The sequence below is a fragment of the Pan paniscus genome, chromosome 18, assembly GCF_029289425.2.
Source record: "Pan paniscus chromosome 18, NHGRI_mPanPan1-v2.0_pri, whole genome shotgun sequence".
Classification (NCBI taxonomy): domain Eukaryota; kingdom Metazoa; phylum Chordata; class Mammalia; order Primates; family Hominidae; genus Pan; species Pan paniscus.
Window position 1 is genome coordinate 78,995,013 of NC_073267.2, and position 16,670 is coordinate 79,011,682.

At 38.0% G+C, this 16,670-nt stretch overlaps 1 protein-coding gene across 3 annotated transcripts in view; it reads left to right on the plus strand.

Annotated features, from left to right (window-relative positions):
- LOC100977441 (cytochrome b5 type B) overlaps positions 1-16,670 on the plus strand; it is a 56,428-nt gene that overhangs the window by 23,511 nt on the left and 16,247 nt on the right. For 2 of the 3 annotated variants that reach the window (XM_063597703.1, XM_063597704.1), the window contains exons 3-4: positions 624-653; positions 11,667-11,695. In XM_063597703.1, coding sequence (XP_063453773.1) covers positions 624-653; positions 11,667-11,695 — 59 coding nt within the window. Of the gene's footprint in view, positions 1-623; positions 654-11,666; positions 11,696-15,001; positions 16,381-16,670 lie in introns of those variants that run through there. The other variant, XM_003814547.5, reaches the window with a different exon arrangement.

A 16,670-nucleotide genomic window follows, 5' to 3' on the forward strand; every position in this document is an offset into this window, starting at 1 on the left:
TAGCTGGGTGTGGTGGCGCACACTTGTAATTCCAGCTCCTCAGGAGGCTGAGGCACGAGAACTGCCTGAACCTGGGAGGCAGAGGTTGAAGTATGCCAAGATTGCACCACTGCACTCCAGCCTGGGTGAAAGAGCAAGACTCTGTCTCAAAAAAAAAAAAAAAAAAATTATTAAAATGGAAATTCATTCAATCTAGCCATCAGGCTAAATTTTCTCCAAAATTGTCTAGTCTTACTGTGCTAGGATATAGCTTCTTCTTTGCCAGGTAGCACATGTAATATCTCTAAAAAGCTAAGGGAACTGATTCTGGATTATTTTTATGTGTTGATTTATTTTTGTAATGCAGTTAATAACACCTTTACCTAAAATAGTGGTTTGCTTGTTTTTGCAAGCTCCTTGCTAAAGGTAGTAATTATGGACTTTAAAAACTATCCATATATACCATTCTAACAAGGGACTCTGATATGCTCAGAGTAGGGGTATCTTTCTATGGATCCTCAAATCTCCCAGGGAATTCACTATCACCAGAATATAGTCTCATGTTCCAAAGTTAGAAACAAGCATATAGTGAGAATTCATTTGGCTATGTCTTAAAATATTATTTGTTTTCCTTTTTTTGACAGAGTGACCTTAAACCTGAAAGTGGTAGCAAGGTAAGAAGTCAGCGGTTTGTCTTGTGTTTATATTTCTGTTTACTCAAGTAGGACTGCTTTTTGAAACATTTTTTCTTAACAAGAGAAGTTACAAAGTATTTACTTTTTCCCCAAGCAAAAATCCCATTTTTCTGGAATTTGGACTCAGTATCATCTCAGGAATAAAAGAATAGCTGAGTCTTGAACAGTAGGAAACATTTTGCTAATGCCTTTATACGCTTTTTTTTTTTTTTTTTTAACTGAAACTCCAAAGCTATGCCCTGTGTGGTTTTGAAAGAAATTAGTTTATGGGTTCAGTTGTGGAAAAATATCTTACTTTTACATTATGTAGAACAAGTGATAATAATGGTTTCTGTGTTGGAAAAAAATAATTGCAAAGTTGTTTTGTTTCTTATAGGTTATCTTCTTTATCTGTAATACAGAGGCCTTTCTGTACTTATTTTCCAAATTTAATTCTTTTATCCTGTAGGCTCAAACAGGCCCACACCCTTCCCGGTTACTTAGTAATACAGCGAAAACAAAAGACTAAGTATTTGAGTGTTTGAAAACTTTAATGTGTACTACATTGCATACCAGGAAGAAAATATGGAACCATTTTCTGCCTCCCACATGCTAGGTGGTTCATTTCCCTTATTCCCTAACAATTTTCCTTAATTTCTGTCCTTCAGATAGCTGTTACACAGCACTCTAATTTAAAGGGACAGCAGTTTAGGTGCCACCTAGAACATAGGAAAGTGATGCTGCCTCCCTTCCATTTTCCTCCTCCTTGCTGCTTGCTTCCCATTCCTCATTGAGCCGAAATTACTGAATAGGTTTGACACAGCAATTAAAGTTGGCCTAGACACAAGAATTCTATTAACTCAAGAGATTGCTTGCTTAACAGTGTCTGCCATCTGTTGCCCTGCAATCCAGAGTGTTTGTGTAAATTAACTCTTCCATGTTGCTAGACTGCTACTCTGAACTATTGAATTGTTTCTGAAAGGGGAATGAAATGGTTCTTAAAACACTTTGTAACAACTGTTGGTTGTTTGTCCTCTCCTCCTAACACATGTACTATCCATTCTTGAATCCTTAAAAAAAAAAAATTAAATAGTTCAAAACAGTATTCTGTAAAAAGTTTCCTCCTGTCTCAAGCTCTCAGTGTCTTAGTTCCCCTTCCCTGGAGGTAACCAGCCATCATTTTTTGTTGTTGCTTACTCTTAATAACTTGTGTTATTATGGTAAAATTTGAACTAAGCGTGGCCTTGATTTGTATATTGAACATGTCCAGAAAATACCACTTTCAGAGGTCAACATCTGATTCAAAGGATATAGGAGCCATAACACATTTCTGCACAGCAACTATGAGAGCATCTTTTATATTAAAACAATAGAAAAAACATGTTTGCAATTACAATGTCTAGAAGTCTACAGATTGCTTCTTGTTGCTGTTTTTCTTTCTTGGTAGTACAGTTAGGACCATTCTTAGGAATGTAGAACAATGTTCCCCAAATTCTGTTCTTGTATCACCTCTGTTGGAATCCCTTGGTATGTACATGAATATATATAGGAAATGTTTATTTCTTGGGCTTCTACTCCTACTGCTTTGGAATCTCTGGAGATAGGGTTTAGGAATTTGCAATTTAAGTAATCTAGGTGATAAGTAGGCAGCTAAGCCCAAACTTTTTGCTGAATGATATGCCCATCTTTTCATTTGAAAACTTAGGAAAATTTAATTCTCTTCTGTGGTAAGCATTGTCTGCCTTCTATAGGCCAAAGGATTAGAGATTTCTCAGCTGAATTAAAACTATTGAGCCATCTAGGTGCAGTGGCTCACGCCTGTAATCCCTACACTTTGGGAAGCTGAGATGGGAGGATGGCTTGAGCCCAGCACTTGGAGACCAGCCTGGGCAACATGGTGAGACCCTGTCTCTATTTTTTAAAAATCATAAAATTAGCTGAGCATTATAATGTGTGCCTGCAGTCCCAACTACTGGGGAGGCTGAGGCTGGAGGATAGCTTGAGCCCGGGAGTTTGAGGCTGCAGTGAGCCATGGTAACACCATTGCACTTCCATCTGGGTAACACAGCATGACCCCATCTCAAAAAAAAAAAAAAAAAAAAAAAACCCCAAAAAACTATTGAGCCTTAGATTTTTTTTGTAAGAAAGATAGAAAAAGAAAGCATTTAAGCTCACCAAGTTCTATAATAATTTAGAAGTCTCCAAATGTAGTTTAGCCCCTATCTGGGTTAAAAAGTGAATAAAGGCAGTGTTTTCAATCCTGTTTTCCTCATGTCACTGTACTCAAGGGACATGTCTTCATTAAGTAGAGAGTCTGGCTATTGTGTTTCTAGTCATTCTGCTCTACTTCAGGCAGATCAGGCAAGAAAGGCCTTTTGGAACATTCTCAAGACCACCTACATAGGTTTTTATAGAGCCATATTCCAACCTGACTTCAGTTCCAGGAAGAAATTCTTGATCTCTCAGATTTATTTCTTACAGAGGTTTAAATAGGCACTTGGTGTCTAGGATGTAGGTATCTCTCTTCTCCATATTTTATCTGGTTTAAACATTCACCATTAAGAAATGGAAATGGAGTTCATTTCATTGGTTACCTTCCTTTCTCTTGGTTCATGGTTTCTGAATCTTTATGAAGAAGTGATTTTTAAAAGTCAAATTAAAAAGTATCTTCAGCCTATGGGAGAGAGTTTTCATTTCCATTTTCCTTCTTCTCCTTCTTCTACTTCTACTTCTTCTCCTTCTTCTACTCCCTGTCTGAACTGCACCATCCCTACTGCCCCCCAAGAAAGAAACACTCAAAATGTTGCTATTCCAAAGTGTAAGTCAGTAACCATTCCCTAATTCTTTTAGAAAACACCTTTCATATTACTTTTATAACACAGGTAAATAATTAATGGTCACCATTGTTTTATTGTTAGATGGATAGTACCTGAGTTGAAGGCCCAGAATTAATATACTAAAAACGTAAAGACTTAAAAACTTAAAGATGTAGCAACAGATTTTTTTTTAACCCGCTTCAATAAAAAATAACTAACTAGAATTAAAAACCATTTGTCTTTGTGAATCTCTTCCTTGCTGGATTAACCCTCATGCTGAGAGCCATCAATCTCCTACTTATATTTGACTTAACATTTTTCTGGTCTGTTTTTGGTTACGGAAACTCACCTTAGAAACAGACTCAGTGCTCTCTGTGCCAGTTTGCCTGCCTGCTTGCCTGCTCTTTAGCAAGTAACCTATAAATATTCGTGGTCTATGAATTCTCTCTTTGATGATGTATTTACTTCTTGGTTAGCTGTTTTGTCACTTAATCTGCCATCAGTTCAAGAGATAAAGTGCATACAAATCGTAACCTGACTAAAAAAGTGGGCACCATTTCATTCATTTCTTCAACAGATATTATCTAGATAATAGTTCAACTGCTTTACTAGTTAAATCTTGTAGTCAAATAGGTCTAGTAATTTGACCTGTTCCCCATTACATTTTTTTTGAGTGAGTATTATAAAATGTACATGGTAAAAAAAAAAAAAAAATTTAAATAGTTCAAAACAGTATACTATAAAAAAAGTTGGCCGGGGGCGGTGACTCACGCCTGTAATCCCAGCATTTTGGGAGGCTGAGGCGGGCGGATCACGAGGTCAGGAGATAGAGCCCATCCTGGCTAACATGGTGAAACCCCGTCTCTACTAAAAATACAAAAAATTAGCCGGCCGTGGCGGCGGGCAACTGTAGTCCCAGCTACTCGGGGCAGGAGAATGGCGTGAACCTAGGAGGTAGAGCTTGCAGTGAGCAGAGATCGCGCCACTGCACTCCAGCCTGGGCGACAAAGCGAGACGCCGTCTCAAAAAAAAAAAAAAAAATTCCCTCGTATATCCAGCTCTCAGACTTTTAGTTCTCCTTCCCTGGAGGTAACCAGCCATCATTTTTTTTGTTGTTGTTTACTCTTCCAAAGATTCCATGCATTCATAAGGATGGATGGATGGATAGACAGACAAACCAACCATCATTTCCTTTAAAAAAGTAAAAAGCTGGCCGGGCGCGGTGGCTCAAGCCTGTAATCCCAGCATTTGGGGAGGCCCAAAATTTGAGTAGTCCCAGCCACTCGGGAGGCTGAGGCAGGAGAATGGCGTGAACCCGGGAGGCGGAGCTTGCAGTGAGCTGAGATCGCGCCACTGCACTCCAGCCTGGGCGACAGAGCGAGACTCCGCCTCAAAAAAAAAAAAAAAAAAAAAAAAAGGTAAAAAGCCTCATACATACTATTCTTCACCTTGCTTCTCTTTACTTAAAAATTTTATTTGTTGGCTGCACACTGTGGCTCACGACTGTAGTCCCAGCACTTTGGGAGGCTGAGGTGGACGGATCATACGAGGCCAGGAGTTCGAGACCAGCCCGGCCAACATGGCGAAACCCCGTTTCTACTAAAAATACAAAAATTAGCTGGGAATGGTGGTGTCCCAGCTACATGGGAGGATGAGGCGGTAGAATGGCTTGAACCTGGGAGGCACAGGTTGCAGTGAGCCAAGATTGTGCCAGTGCACTCTAGTCTGGGTGACAGAACGAGACCCTGTCTCAAAAAAAAATTTTTTTTTATTCATCATTATTTCTTGTCAGTTTATTAACATCTTTTGGGCTGGGGGCGGTGGCTCACGCTTGTAATCCGAGCACTTTGGGAGGCCCAGCTGGGTGGATCACAAGGTCAAGACCATCTTGGCCAACATGGTAAAACCCTGTCTCTGCTAAAAATACAAAAATTAGCTGGGCGTGGTGGTGCACACCTGTCGTCGCAGCTACTCGGGAGGCTGAGGCAGGAGAATCGCTTGAACCCGGGAGGCGGAGGTTGCAATGAGCCGAGATTGTGCCAATGCACTCCAGCCTGGTGAGAGAGCGAGACTCTGTCTCAAAAAAAAAAAAAAAGATCTTTCTCATTTTTTAAGTAGATATTTAGTATTCCATAGATGAAAGTGTTGATGTGATGACATTTGCTTTCGAAGGATTTGATCTGTTTTTTAAAACAAATAAAATTGTCTCCATAGAGGCTTAACGTGTTTTTTTAACTTCATTTTTAACTTAAGAAGCTTGACTTTTGAAATCTAGTAAATTTTACATGTTAGAAGCAGTCTATTAATTGCATTTAAAGTTACATTTTTTTCTCCCAGATGCTACTGAATTTTATTATACATACAGTTTTCTGTTACATAATGTATTATGTAACATACAGTTTACTTCTTTTATGAGAGAGAAACTAAAAAGAATATATTGTTTATAATTATGAAATATAGTTAGTTGATTACATCAAATTAAAAATTTTATTTTTAAGAATTATTTAATATCCCTACCATACCTACTACCTAATTTATTAAAGTTTGGAATGGGATGCTGATGCCCTTTAGACAAGCAGTGATTGCTATTTACCAGAGAATTTTGTCTGGTTATTTCCTGATTTCTTGTGTGTTTTTTTGTTGTGTTTTGTTTTTGGGCGGGGGAACGGAGTGTTGCTCTGTCACCCAGGTTGGAGTGCAGTGGCGCGATCTCGGCTCTGCAACCTCTGCCTCCTGGGTTCAAGCCATTCTCCTCCTGCCTCAGCCTTCTGAGTAGCTGGGATTACAGGCGCCTACCACCATGCCTGGCTAATTTTTGTATTTTTAGTAGAGATGGGGTTTCACCATGTTGGCCAGGCTGATCTCGAACTCCTGACCTCAGGTGATCCACCTGCCTTGGCCTCTCAAAGTGCTGGGATTACAGGCATGAGCCACCAGCTACTGCGCCTGGCTTATTTCCCATTTTCATACACACTTATATTTTGTAACATAATCTTTTGAAAGAAAGCATAGAATGTGATGACAAAATTACTCCTGAAAGACAAAATACCCTTTGCTGAGGGTTCTCAAGGACTAATGTCTTCTATTGGTAAAGCTCTACTTAGAAATGATGTATAGTTTTGCAAAACAGGGATCAGAAGGGTAAGGAAACATTCTTTTCAAATCAGCCCTCCAATGTTATAACAAATTTTTCACTTCTTAAGTCCTGATAGAGATCATCCTGTGAATGTGTTAATTTTTTTTCTTGAGTGAGGTGTTACATATTTTATCACAATGAGTTCTTAAGAGAGTTTATAGCAATTTGTTTTAGAGGCTGTTTTTCATCTTTGAATTTTGCCATATCTACAGGGAAATTTTTTTATATAACGGTTTGACTCTAGGATTATATACTTTGCAAGGCAGTAATTGTTAAATTATATTCACATCCAGAAAGAAATGGTTCTTACTGACTTGAATATTTTAATACATTGGAGCTTCATGAGAAGGCTGTCCTCAAGATCCATACCACATGACTGTGTCATAGTTGGGACTGTAAAATGCTGAAATCATATACCTTCAATACTCAAAACATTTTAGGTGGTAAAATGAACCTAATATTAAAATTCATATAGTGTTAGCTCATGTTATAAGGTCCATGGTATTAAGGGGGAGAAATCTTTTCCAGTTTAGAATTTGAAGCCAGAAGTTCCCAACTTGTTTTTCATAAGTTACTGGCCACAGGGATACCAAAGTGTTCCAAATTCAAAGCTACACAATCTCTACCAGACCACCTAAATACCCATTACATTTGCCAAAGGTGTCCTGTGGCTTAAAATCTCCTTTTTCCAATTTTAAATACTTAGAATCCTCTTGGAATAGCAATGTAGGAATTAAAACATAAAGTCTTTATATACCTTATATTTGCCTTTTAAGCTTTTGAAAGCCTAAATGTAAGCTGTATAGGCTGAAGGTATAATGCCCTGTTTTTTGGGGTTTTTGTTTTGTTTTGTTTTGTTTTGTTTTTGAGACAGAGTGTCACTCTGTTGCCCAGGCTGGAGTGCAGTGGCGCGATCTTGGTTCACTGCAACCTCCGCCTCTTGGGTTCAAGTGATTCTCCTGCCTCAGCCTCTCAAGTAGCTGGGACTACAGGTGTGCGCCACCACACCCAGCTAATTTTTTTGTAGTTTTAGTAGAGATGGGGTTTCACCCTGTTAGCCAGGATGGTCTTGAGCTCCTGACCTCATGATCTGCCTGTCTCGGCCTCCCAAAGTGCTGGGATTATAGGCATGAGCCACTGCACCCGGCTTCCCTGTCTGTCGTAATGCGTCATAATCATGATTCTGGTTCATTCTTTCCTACATTTATGTCCTGATGACAAAGTACACTCCATTCCTTAAGTGTGTGCTCTTCTCTCATGTTTTCTCATAATCAAAGTTCATCGTGAAATCCACACCCATTGACCCCCACATCCTTTCTATGTGGTTGCCAGTTGAGACATTTCTTTGTTGTTCTCTCTTTTTTTTTTTTTTTTTTTTTTGGTGGGGGGACAGAATCTCACTCTTGTCACCAGGCTGGAGTGCAACGGTGTGATCTCGGCTCACTGCAACCTCTGCCTCCTGGGTTCAAGCGATTCTTCTGCCTCAGCCTCCTGAGTAGCTGGGATTACAGGCACACACTGCCATGCCCAGCTAATTTTTGTATTTTTAGTAGAGACGGGGTTTCACCATGTTGGCCAGGATGATCTTGATCTCCTGACCTCGTGATCCGCCCACCTTGGCCTCTCATGTAATCCATGCCTGGGATTACAGGCATGAGCCACCGCGCCTGGCCTTTTTGTCATTCTCTTAATCTTATCAAATTGGGTCAGTGCTTATGGTGCGACAAGGATCTGGGAAATTACTCCTCTATGTAGCTGGTGGAAGAGAGAAAAATCTACTTACGGTAGTGTTTCTTCAGTCTTCCTAGACATAAGAGAATGGTGTTTTCTTCTCTCTACCCTTTAGAAGCCTGCTGCTGTAGGTTTCACCACAATGTCCTTGGCTCAGAAAATTGTGTTGAGATAATTGAATATGACTTTAGAATTCACATTGATCTGAGCTTTTCGTTTTACAAACGAGGAAACTGATTTATAACATTGGGCTTGAAGATATTAGATATAATTTTAGTTTTGAGCAGCTTTATAAATATTCTACTCAGCTATTACAAAATATTTCCTTTTTCCCTAAAAAGTCCGTCTTTTGTGTTTATATGTATGTAAATATATTTATTTATTTTTGAGACAGGGTCTTGGTCTGTCCCCCAGGCTGGAGTACAGTGGCACAATCCTAGCTCACTATAGCCTTGAACTCCTGGGCTCAGGCGATCCTCCTGCCTCAGCCTTCCCAGTGTTGGGATTCACCAGATGTGAACCAAGGTGCCCAGCCCTACTTATTTATTTTAGTGGGGAATTAAAGCCTTAATGAACCTTGAACTTGAGGAACCAGTTTTATTTAAACAGTTAATTTCCATGAGTTTTGAGCTAAAGTGAGAGTAGACTTAACAGCAATTTGTTTTAGAACCTATAATACCAAAACTCACAGCAATTTTGTTGTTTGCCAGTTTATTCTAAGCTTTTCAAAGAGAAAGAAGCATGCATATTAATTGCTTGGTAGGGGTTATGCTGGAAGAACTTTGGATTTGATTCACCACTTGTAACTAAAATCATAGTATTGCAATTATTACTTTCCGCCAAAGATTGAGAGCATTAAAATCTGGGCATGGACATAACCAGCTAGATATGCCTCAATACCTGAAGGGATAAATTAAAGTCAACTATAAACTGTAAGATTTTCACTTAAGCATCCATTAGCTTTAGTCTAGTGCTTAGCTGTGGAAATGAAGACTGGGGGGAACTGTGCCTAGGGGAAGGGTGGAGGTGAAGGGAGGTTATGTGTTAATAGAACTTTTTTCATTTCAGTTTAAAAACAAGCGATTTGGTTTATTTCCAAATGTGGCTGAGAGTCCTGGCTGCTAAGAGCTGTACCTTCAACATCTCTTTGATTATTATGTATTTGATTAAAAGTGGGGTCACTATGGTTTGCATCTACTTGGCTGTCAGTATCCTAAAGGGAGTGTATGCCTCTTTCTCTTCTCTTTCCTTTAATGGGTTAGACAAGTTGGTCTTTTTTTTGCGTCCCCAGGGATGGATTGATCTTAAAACAGGCACATTTTGCAGTACTTAGTTCAAAGAACACCATATGTTTTAAGTTATTTATTGTTTAGAAATTTTTACATTTCAGCATAGTACGGTTTTGGCTATCTTTGTTCTCTTTCTTCTTCAGTTGCTTATTACCTTTTTCTAAGGCTCACCCTACTTAGCAGACATCCAGGGCTTTTGATTGTAAAAGAGGCTAAAAGCTTTGAAATTTAGAGAATCCATTTATATGAAGTATATGATTTTTACTCTAATTATAGATTAAACATCATAATACATATATTATGCTGTGATGCTCTCATATAAGCCTTTCAAATTATCCCTTTTAAAAATAGTAACTACATTTTTTGTCTATAAATCATTGGTATTTATGTAGCTAAAGCATAAAAGACCATGAACATTTTCTTGATGGAATTCAATTATTTCTCGGTTACTGTAGTGGAATATTTATTTTAAAAGGCAACATTATAAATTAACTTGATGCACATACTACCATCGCTACCACTCCTACCTTCCGAATCTGTAAAGTAGCTAGTAACATTTGTTGTATTTTTCAAAGATTGACTTGTAACTCATTTTAATTAATCGGGTCCTTACTAGACTAGTTGAAATGTCCCAGATAATGATAATCATTAAAGTCTTAAAGAAGTATAGAAGTATATTAATATGGTTTCTTTAAAACCTTTCGTTTGCCATTTTTCTTGCCTACAGGCTAATTTCTTTCAGGGTTGGGGCATGTATTCATTTGCATGACAGTGTTTTGGATATATGAAATTAAAACTCATTTCATGGACTGCTCTAAAGTATATCAGGGCCAATGTGATTGGTTTCTGGAAATTCTTGGAGATTATTGAAAACGGTGGTTAAGCAGAGCTAATATTCCATGTTCATACCCTGATATACTTCTACATTTTGCAAAGATGGTATTTTGGGCAGCAGCAACCTATGCTAAAGGGTTATTGTCCTCTGGCAGTAAGTTAGCAGGCCTTTTGTACTATACAGCTGGTTAATGGAATCAATAACTCATTTGATACTTGAATTGAGTAAAAAAATTTTAATAACAGCTTTATCGTGATACAATTCACATACCATACAGTTCACCTATTTAAAATGTACAAATCAATGGTTTTTAGTGTATTTACAGAACTGTGCAGTCTATTTTAGAACAATTTCCTCACTCCAAGAAGAAACCCCATATTCATTAGCAGTCGTTTTCCATTTCCCCACAACTCGTCCTCCTCACGCCAGCCCTAGGCAACCACCACTAATCTACTTCTAACTCTATTGATTGTCCTGTTCTGAACATTTTATGTAAACAGATTTATATAATATGTAGTCTTTTGTGTCTGCTTTCTTTCACTTAGTATAATGCTGTGAAGTTTGTAGCATATATCAATACTTCAGTACTTTTTATTGCCAAGATTTGTTTTTTAAGATTATTTTGTCATTTTCTTTCCCTTGACTCCATTTTTTCTCTTTTCATTGTGAAATCAATTCTAAGGTCTCCTGTCATAATTATTATGATTTCAAAGAGTGAACCAGTATATTTTTGTGATCTACAAGCAATCATCTGTATGATCTAGAGCATTTCACAGTTGATCTACATGTTAGAAGAGCTTTTTGGACTTTAAAAAATGTTTTTAGAAAGTGTGATGTTAGCTATTGCCAGTAGCAAGCCCAGCTGAACCAGGTACATCATCATGACCACAGAGTAGTCCATTTCAATATAGTTTGTATCATTAACATTTTTTAACATCTAAAAAAGTTTAGGTCATTTCTATGCTTTCATTAGTGATTCTTCACTAGGAAGGAACCTAGTGAAGTGCCAGTATGTTATCAGAAATAAAATTCCCAGTCTATCCATTGCTTATATATTTGTAAACACCAAAATGCATGAAAGATGAAGTTCTGGTATCAGTTACAGGGTTGACATAGCTTGATCAAGAAAATGTACATGTGCTATGTTAATCTTCTTTCTTTTTGTTTGTTATTTTTGAATTTTTTTTTTTTTTTTTGTCATTTCAGGACCCTTCAAAAAATGATACATGCAAAAGGTTAGTATCTCCTTAACAGCTTTCCATATGTTCAAGGTAATGTCTGGCAAGAGACTCTTCCATAAGTATATGTATGTAACATAACTTATGAGTGCAGTTTGACAACAAATTCTTTTTTGGCCCAAATCATTGCAAATTCAGTTGTTCCTTGACATTAGAAAAATTAACTTTTACAGTTTCAGCCATTTTGAATAATCTAAAAGGTTCATGCCTTGAGTCATTTTTTAATCTTATTGTGACATAAATTGGAATCACACTCAGTAAGAGGCCAGGATGCATGGACAGGTAGCTACTATTGGGTCAGCCTTTAGTCCCGAAGTTCAACCCAGCTACATGATTCTACTTAAAACTTAATCGCATTTACTTCTCACAACCACTCTGGAAGGTAAGTGCTATTATTACATTTTGCAGGAGAAAAAAATACTACGGTCATATTTAGGAATTTGGGTTTTCTCAGGTTTATTTACAATATATTCCTTGGCATTAATATTAGTAATTCATTAGTATTAGCTCTGAAAGTTATAAATTGCCTTCCCTTAAGTGCCTCTATCTAAAATGACTGTGGAATCCTTGGCTTGTACAGTATCTTTGTGGAGATTATATAGAGCTAGCCATTCTATTTTTTGGACATCTCGAAGTATTTCAGAGAAAGAAAATATGTCTTTTTTTCCCATAAAGTATCAGATCTATTACTTGAGGTAACGGACACAGTATAAAAAATTACAAACTATTAGTAAATTTAGTTTCCTTAATATTAAGGGCTTAGGATCAGCGAAATGCTGCATAAAAATTTTGAAAATACAAGCCACAAAATTGCAGATTTTAAACAAAACTTATGCTTATGCAGGGCCAGGCGCGGTGGCTCACGCTTGTAATCCCAGCACTTTGGGAGGCTGAGGCGGGTGGATCATGAGGTCAGGAGTTCGAGACCAGCCTGGACAACATGGCGAAACCCCATCTCTGCTAAAAATACAAAATTAGCTGGGCATGGTGGTGCGAGCTTTGGGAGGCCAAGGCAGGAGAATCGCTTGAACCTTGGGAGGTGGAGGTTGCAGTGAGCCAAGATCGCTCCATTGCACTCCAGCCTGGGCAACAAGAACGAAACTCCATCTCAAAAAAAAAAAAAAAAACCTTATGCTTATGCTATAAAACTTAGACTTAAGCAAAGCATAAAACTGATAAAGAATTATTAGGTAGAAGATATAAAGAATTCCTACAAATCAGTTTTTTAAAACCTCAGTAGAATATGAGAAAAAGATTTAAGCACTTTACAGAAAAGGAAACACAAATGTAAACATATGGAAATGAGGTTTAATCTCATTCATCATTAGTGATATGTGAATTAAAATCATAGGTATATTTCATACCTAACCAGATTGGTAAAAATTAAAAATTTTGCAAATAAGAGTTGGTTGGAAAGTTTATCCCCGACTCTTAAGCACTCCTAGGGTAATGTAAATGAGTATAATCACTTTGGAAAACAGTTTGGCATTATCTAGTAAATTTGATAGGATGACTTAACTTTTGACCCAGCAATTCCATTTCTAATGATATACTTGATAGAAATGTGTGCACAGGTACACCCAGAAATATGTACAAGAATGTTCATAGCAGTGTTATTCGAGATATTCAAACATCAGAAACAACCCTAATAAATTGTGGTATATTCATACAATGGAATACTACAAAACAATAAAAATAAAGGAATCACAAACATGTAGTAGTCTAGATGGATCTCCAAGAAGAAAAATCTGTCTTATGGTAGGAAGTTATTGTTGAACCTGAATCTCCTGTGATGCAGTATAAATGTATTTCCTCTGGTTCTCTCCTCAGTGGCAATTAAGTATTAGGAAAGATTATGTGAGGATTGGTGTCAACCATTCTCAGTCTTTTGTACTAAAGAAATTTTCTGGCCGGCGTGGTGGCTCACGCCTGTAATCTCAGCAAACTGGGAGGCCGAGGCGGGTGGATCACGAGGACGGGCTGAGGAGAATGGCGTGAACCCCAGAGGTGGAGCTTGCAGTGAGCCAAGATCGCGCCACCGCACTCCGGCCTGGGTGACAATGAGACTCCGTCTCAAAAAAAAAAAAAAAAAAAAAAAGAAAGAAATTTTCTCCTTCAATGTTTTCTCAAGGATCCTACTTTTGGATTCTTTAGTCTCTTGCGGTTGCTCTTCAAGGAGTCTGAATTCATTACTCTTATCAGGAGATTACTTCAGAGTTCCCATGAGCATATTGCTGTTATACGTGCCATATTGCTTGGTTTTGTAAACAAAGCTACCTGGCTGATATTCTAAACTAGTCCAGAGTAGCTTTCTGCTGTACGTAAGCATACAGAGTGCTAGGCATGTTTAGGCAAAGAGAATCATTTTTCTTGTGAACTTCAGCTCGTTTTATTGACTTCAAAACCTTTTAATACCAAGACTCATATGTCTTAAGTAGAGGGGCAGCCGGGTCATTTGGATCATGGAAGAATTATACCTTAAAACTAGTGTGCTAATAAGTTCTATTACAGAATTATTATGTTAAGGAGAATGATGACTGTTCTGAAGCTCCTAAGGAAGGTCTCTTGCAGTACTTTTGAAGCTGCCATTTGCTTCACCCTGTTAGAACTGTATATGCTTTGTGTGTATGTGTATCCTTATTAGTGTCCAAACTTAACTAGGGATTAAGAGGATGGGTTTGGAATCAGACTGTCCAGCTGCCTTTCTAGCTTTGGGATTTGGGGTGCAAAGCTTATATTTCCCTTGTATGAGATGAGAATAATAACCCTATTTCATAGGTTATCCTATTTCATAAGGATTAAATCTTTAAAATACATATGAAGCAGATAGGATATTTCTGGTAGTTATATTAGATATGATTACTTCCAAATTTATATTGGGATGGATATGTTTTTATACATATATGAAATGTCACTTACATAATGGTGTTTTTTCCTGTTTAAAAATGTTTAATTGTAGAATACGTGAAAAGCAAAAGCACGATGAAGAAAATGTGAGAGTATCCATAATCCCTAACTCAGAAATAACCACTATATGACTTTGTAGAAACACATATAGAGGCATTTAAAGACATCTTATTTGATATCATACTATTGGTTGTTTTTAACCTTTTAAAAAATCACTTTGTAATATTGTCACTCCAATTCAAATATTTTTCCCCAACTACTTTGTGATAAAAGCAGTTAAATTTCCCAAAGTAAATAAAAACTCCTTGCCTATATAAAAACGTGTGAAAGCTGAAAGATAGTGAACATTTGGCTTAAAATATTAACAACTTTATTGCTTTCTCCCCCTATTCCTAGTTGCTGGGCATATTGGATTTTACCCATCATAGGCGCTGTTCTCTTAGGTTTCCTGTACCGCTACTACACATCGGAAAGCAAATCCTCCTGAGGAGGCCTTGCTGAAGTTAGAAAGTGCATCCACTTTGGGGTGAAAACTAGAGACTTGCTTGGGGGCTGCAGAAGTGCCCTCTCCTCGAATCCTGCCAGTTGCATTCTTCCCCCTTGGAGCCAAGACGATTGGCCAGACATCACCTCAGATCTGAGACCAGCGTCTTCCATCTCTCAGAGCCTTACTCCCAAAGTACCTGCTCACTGTTCTGTGTTGAACAATTGCCGGTGTTTCCTCTCTTCACTGGTTTCCATGAGTACCCTTATATTTCACAACTTTCTGTTCATAAGTTATAGTGACATTGCTCTTTGGTAAAAATGCCTGCTTTCCAATACTTTGATTGCATATTAGACATTCTTAACAGGGCGGCAGTCTAGTGTTGAAAGTTTTATTTTTCCATTTTTCTTTTAAGTAAATTTTTTTTTAAAAATTCTGATTTAGGGCTAGGTGTGGTGGCTCAGGCCTATAATCCTGGCACTTTGGGAGGCCAAGGTGGGAAGATCACTTGAGGCCAAGAGTTCAAGACCAGCCTGGGCAACATAGCGAGACCCCTATCTGTATTAAAAAAAAAACTGATTTAATTCTTTTATTTATCATAAGGGGTTTAATTCCTGAAGTAAAGTTTTGCACCTATTAAACTTAAAACTGCCAAATGATTTTTGTTCTTTTATGTGCGTGATAAAAATACAAAGAATGGTGTGGCCACCTCCTCCCTTTCAAGCTAGGGCAGCAGGTAGCTCTTCCCACCCCCTGAGCCCAGCCCCTTCCCAAGTGGTGCCGGACAAAAAACTACATGGCCCTTTCGTGTCTTGGGGGTGGAAAGGGAGGGATGAATTGGGGTGATAGAACCCTGGTGAATTCAGAGTAATCTTTCTTTAGAAAACTGGTGTTTTCTAAAGAAACAGGATAGGAGTTTAGAGAAGGCACCAAAGCTTTCACTTTGGTTTGGCACCAGTTTCTAACCATCTGTTTTTTCTACCCTAGCTATCTTTTATTGGTAAAATATAAATGTATAATTATGTTTGTAGAGCTTTACCAAGGATTTTCCCTCCTTTTTTGTTTGTTGATTAGCAAATTTTTGATTCTCCATTTTCCAAAAGTAAGAGACTCCAGCATGGCCTTCTGTTTGCCCCGCAGTAAAGTAACTTCCATATAAAATGGTATTTGAAAGTGAGAGTTCATGACAAGAGACCGTTTTCCATTTCATCTGTATTTTACCTCCGTGGCTTCAACTTGTGGGTTTGTTCTGTTTTTCCATGAGAATAAAATACTGGCAGTTTTTTTCTCAGATGTGTGTTCATTGAGAAGTAGGTTACTAGAATTATGTTACTGTGTCTTATTGGTTCAGTGATGATTTCTCTGGCATATTAGACTTTTATTTTTTCCCCCATGGAAGCACTTGAGGAAATAAATAGTACACTGGCTGTTTTCTGCCAGCAACTGTGGTGATTTTTCTCCCTGTCCTTTGAGAATTGCTAGTCTGCTTCTGAGCCATTGTCATATCCAGCAGGGAGCAGCTTGGTTCAAGAAGGACCATAGAGGCTGCTCAGCATCTCCTCCCTCCCTCCCAGCTTGCCA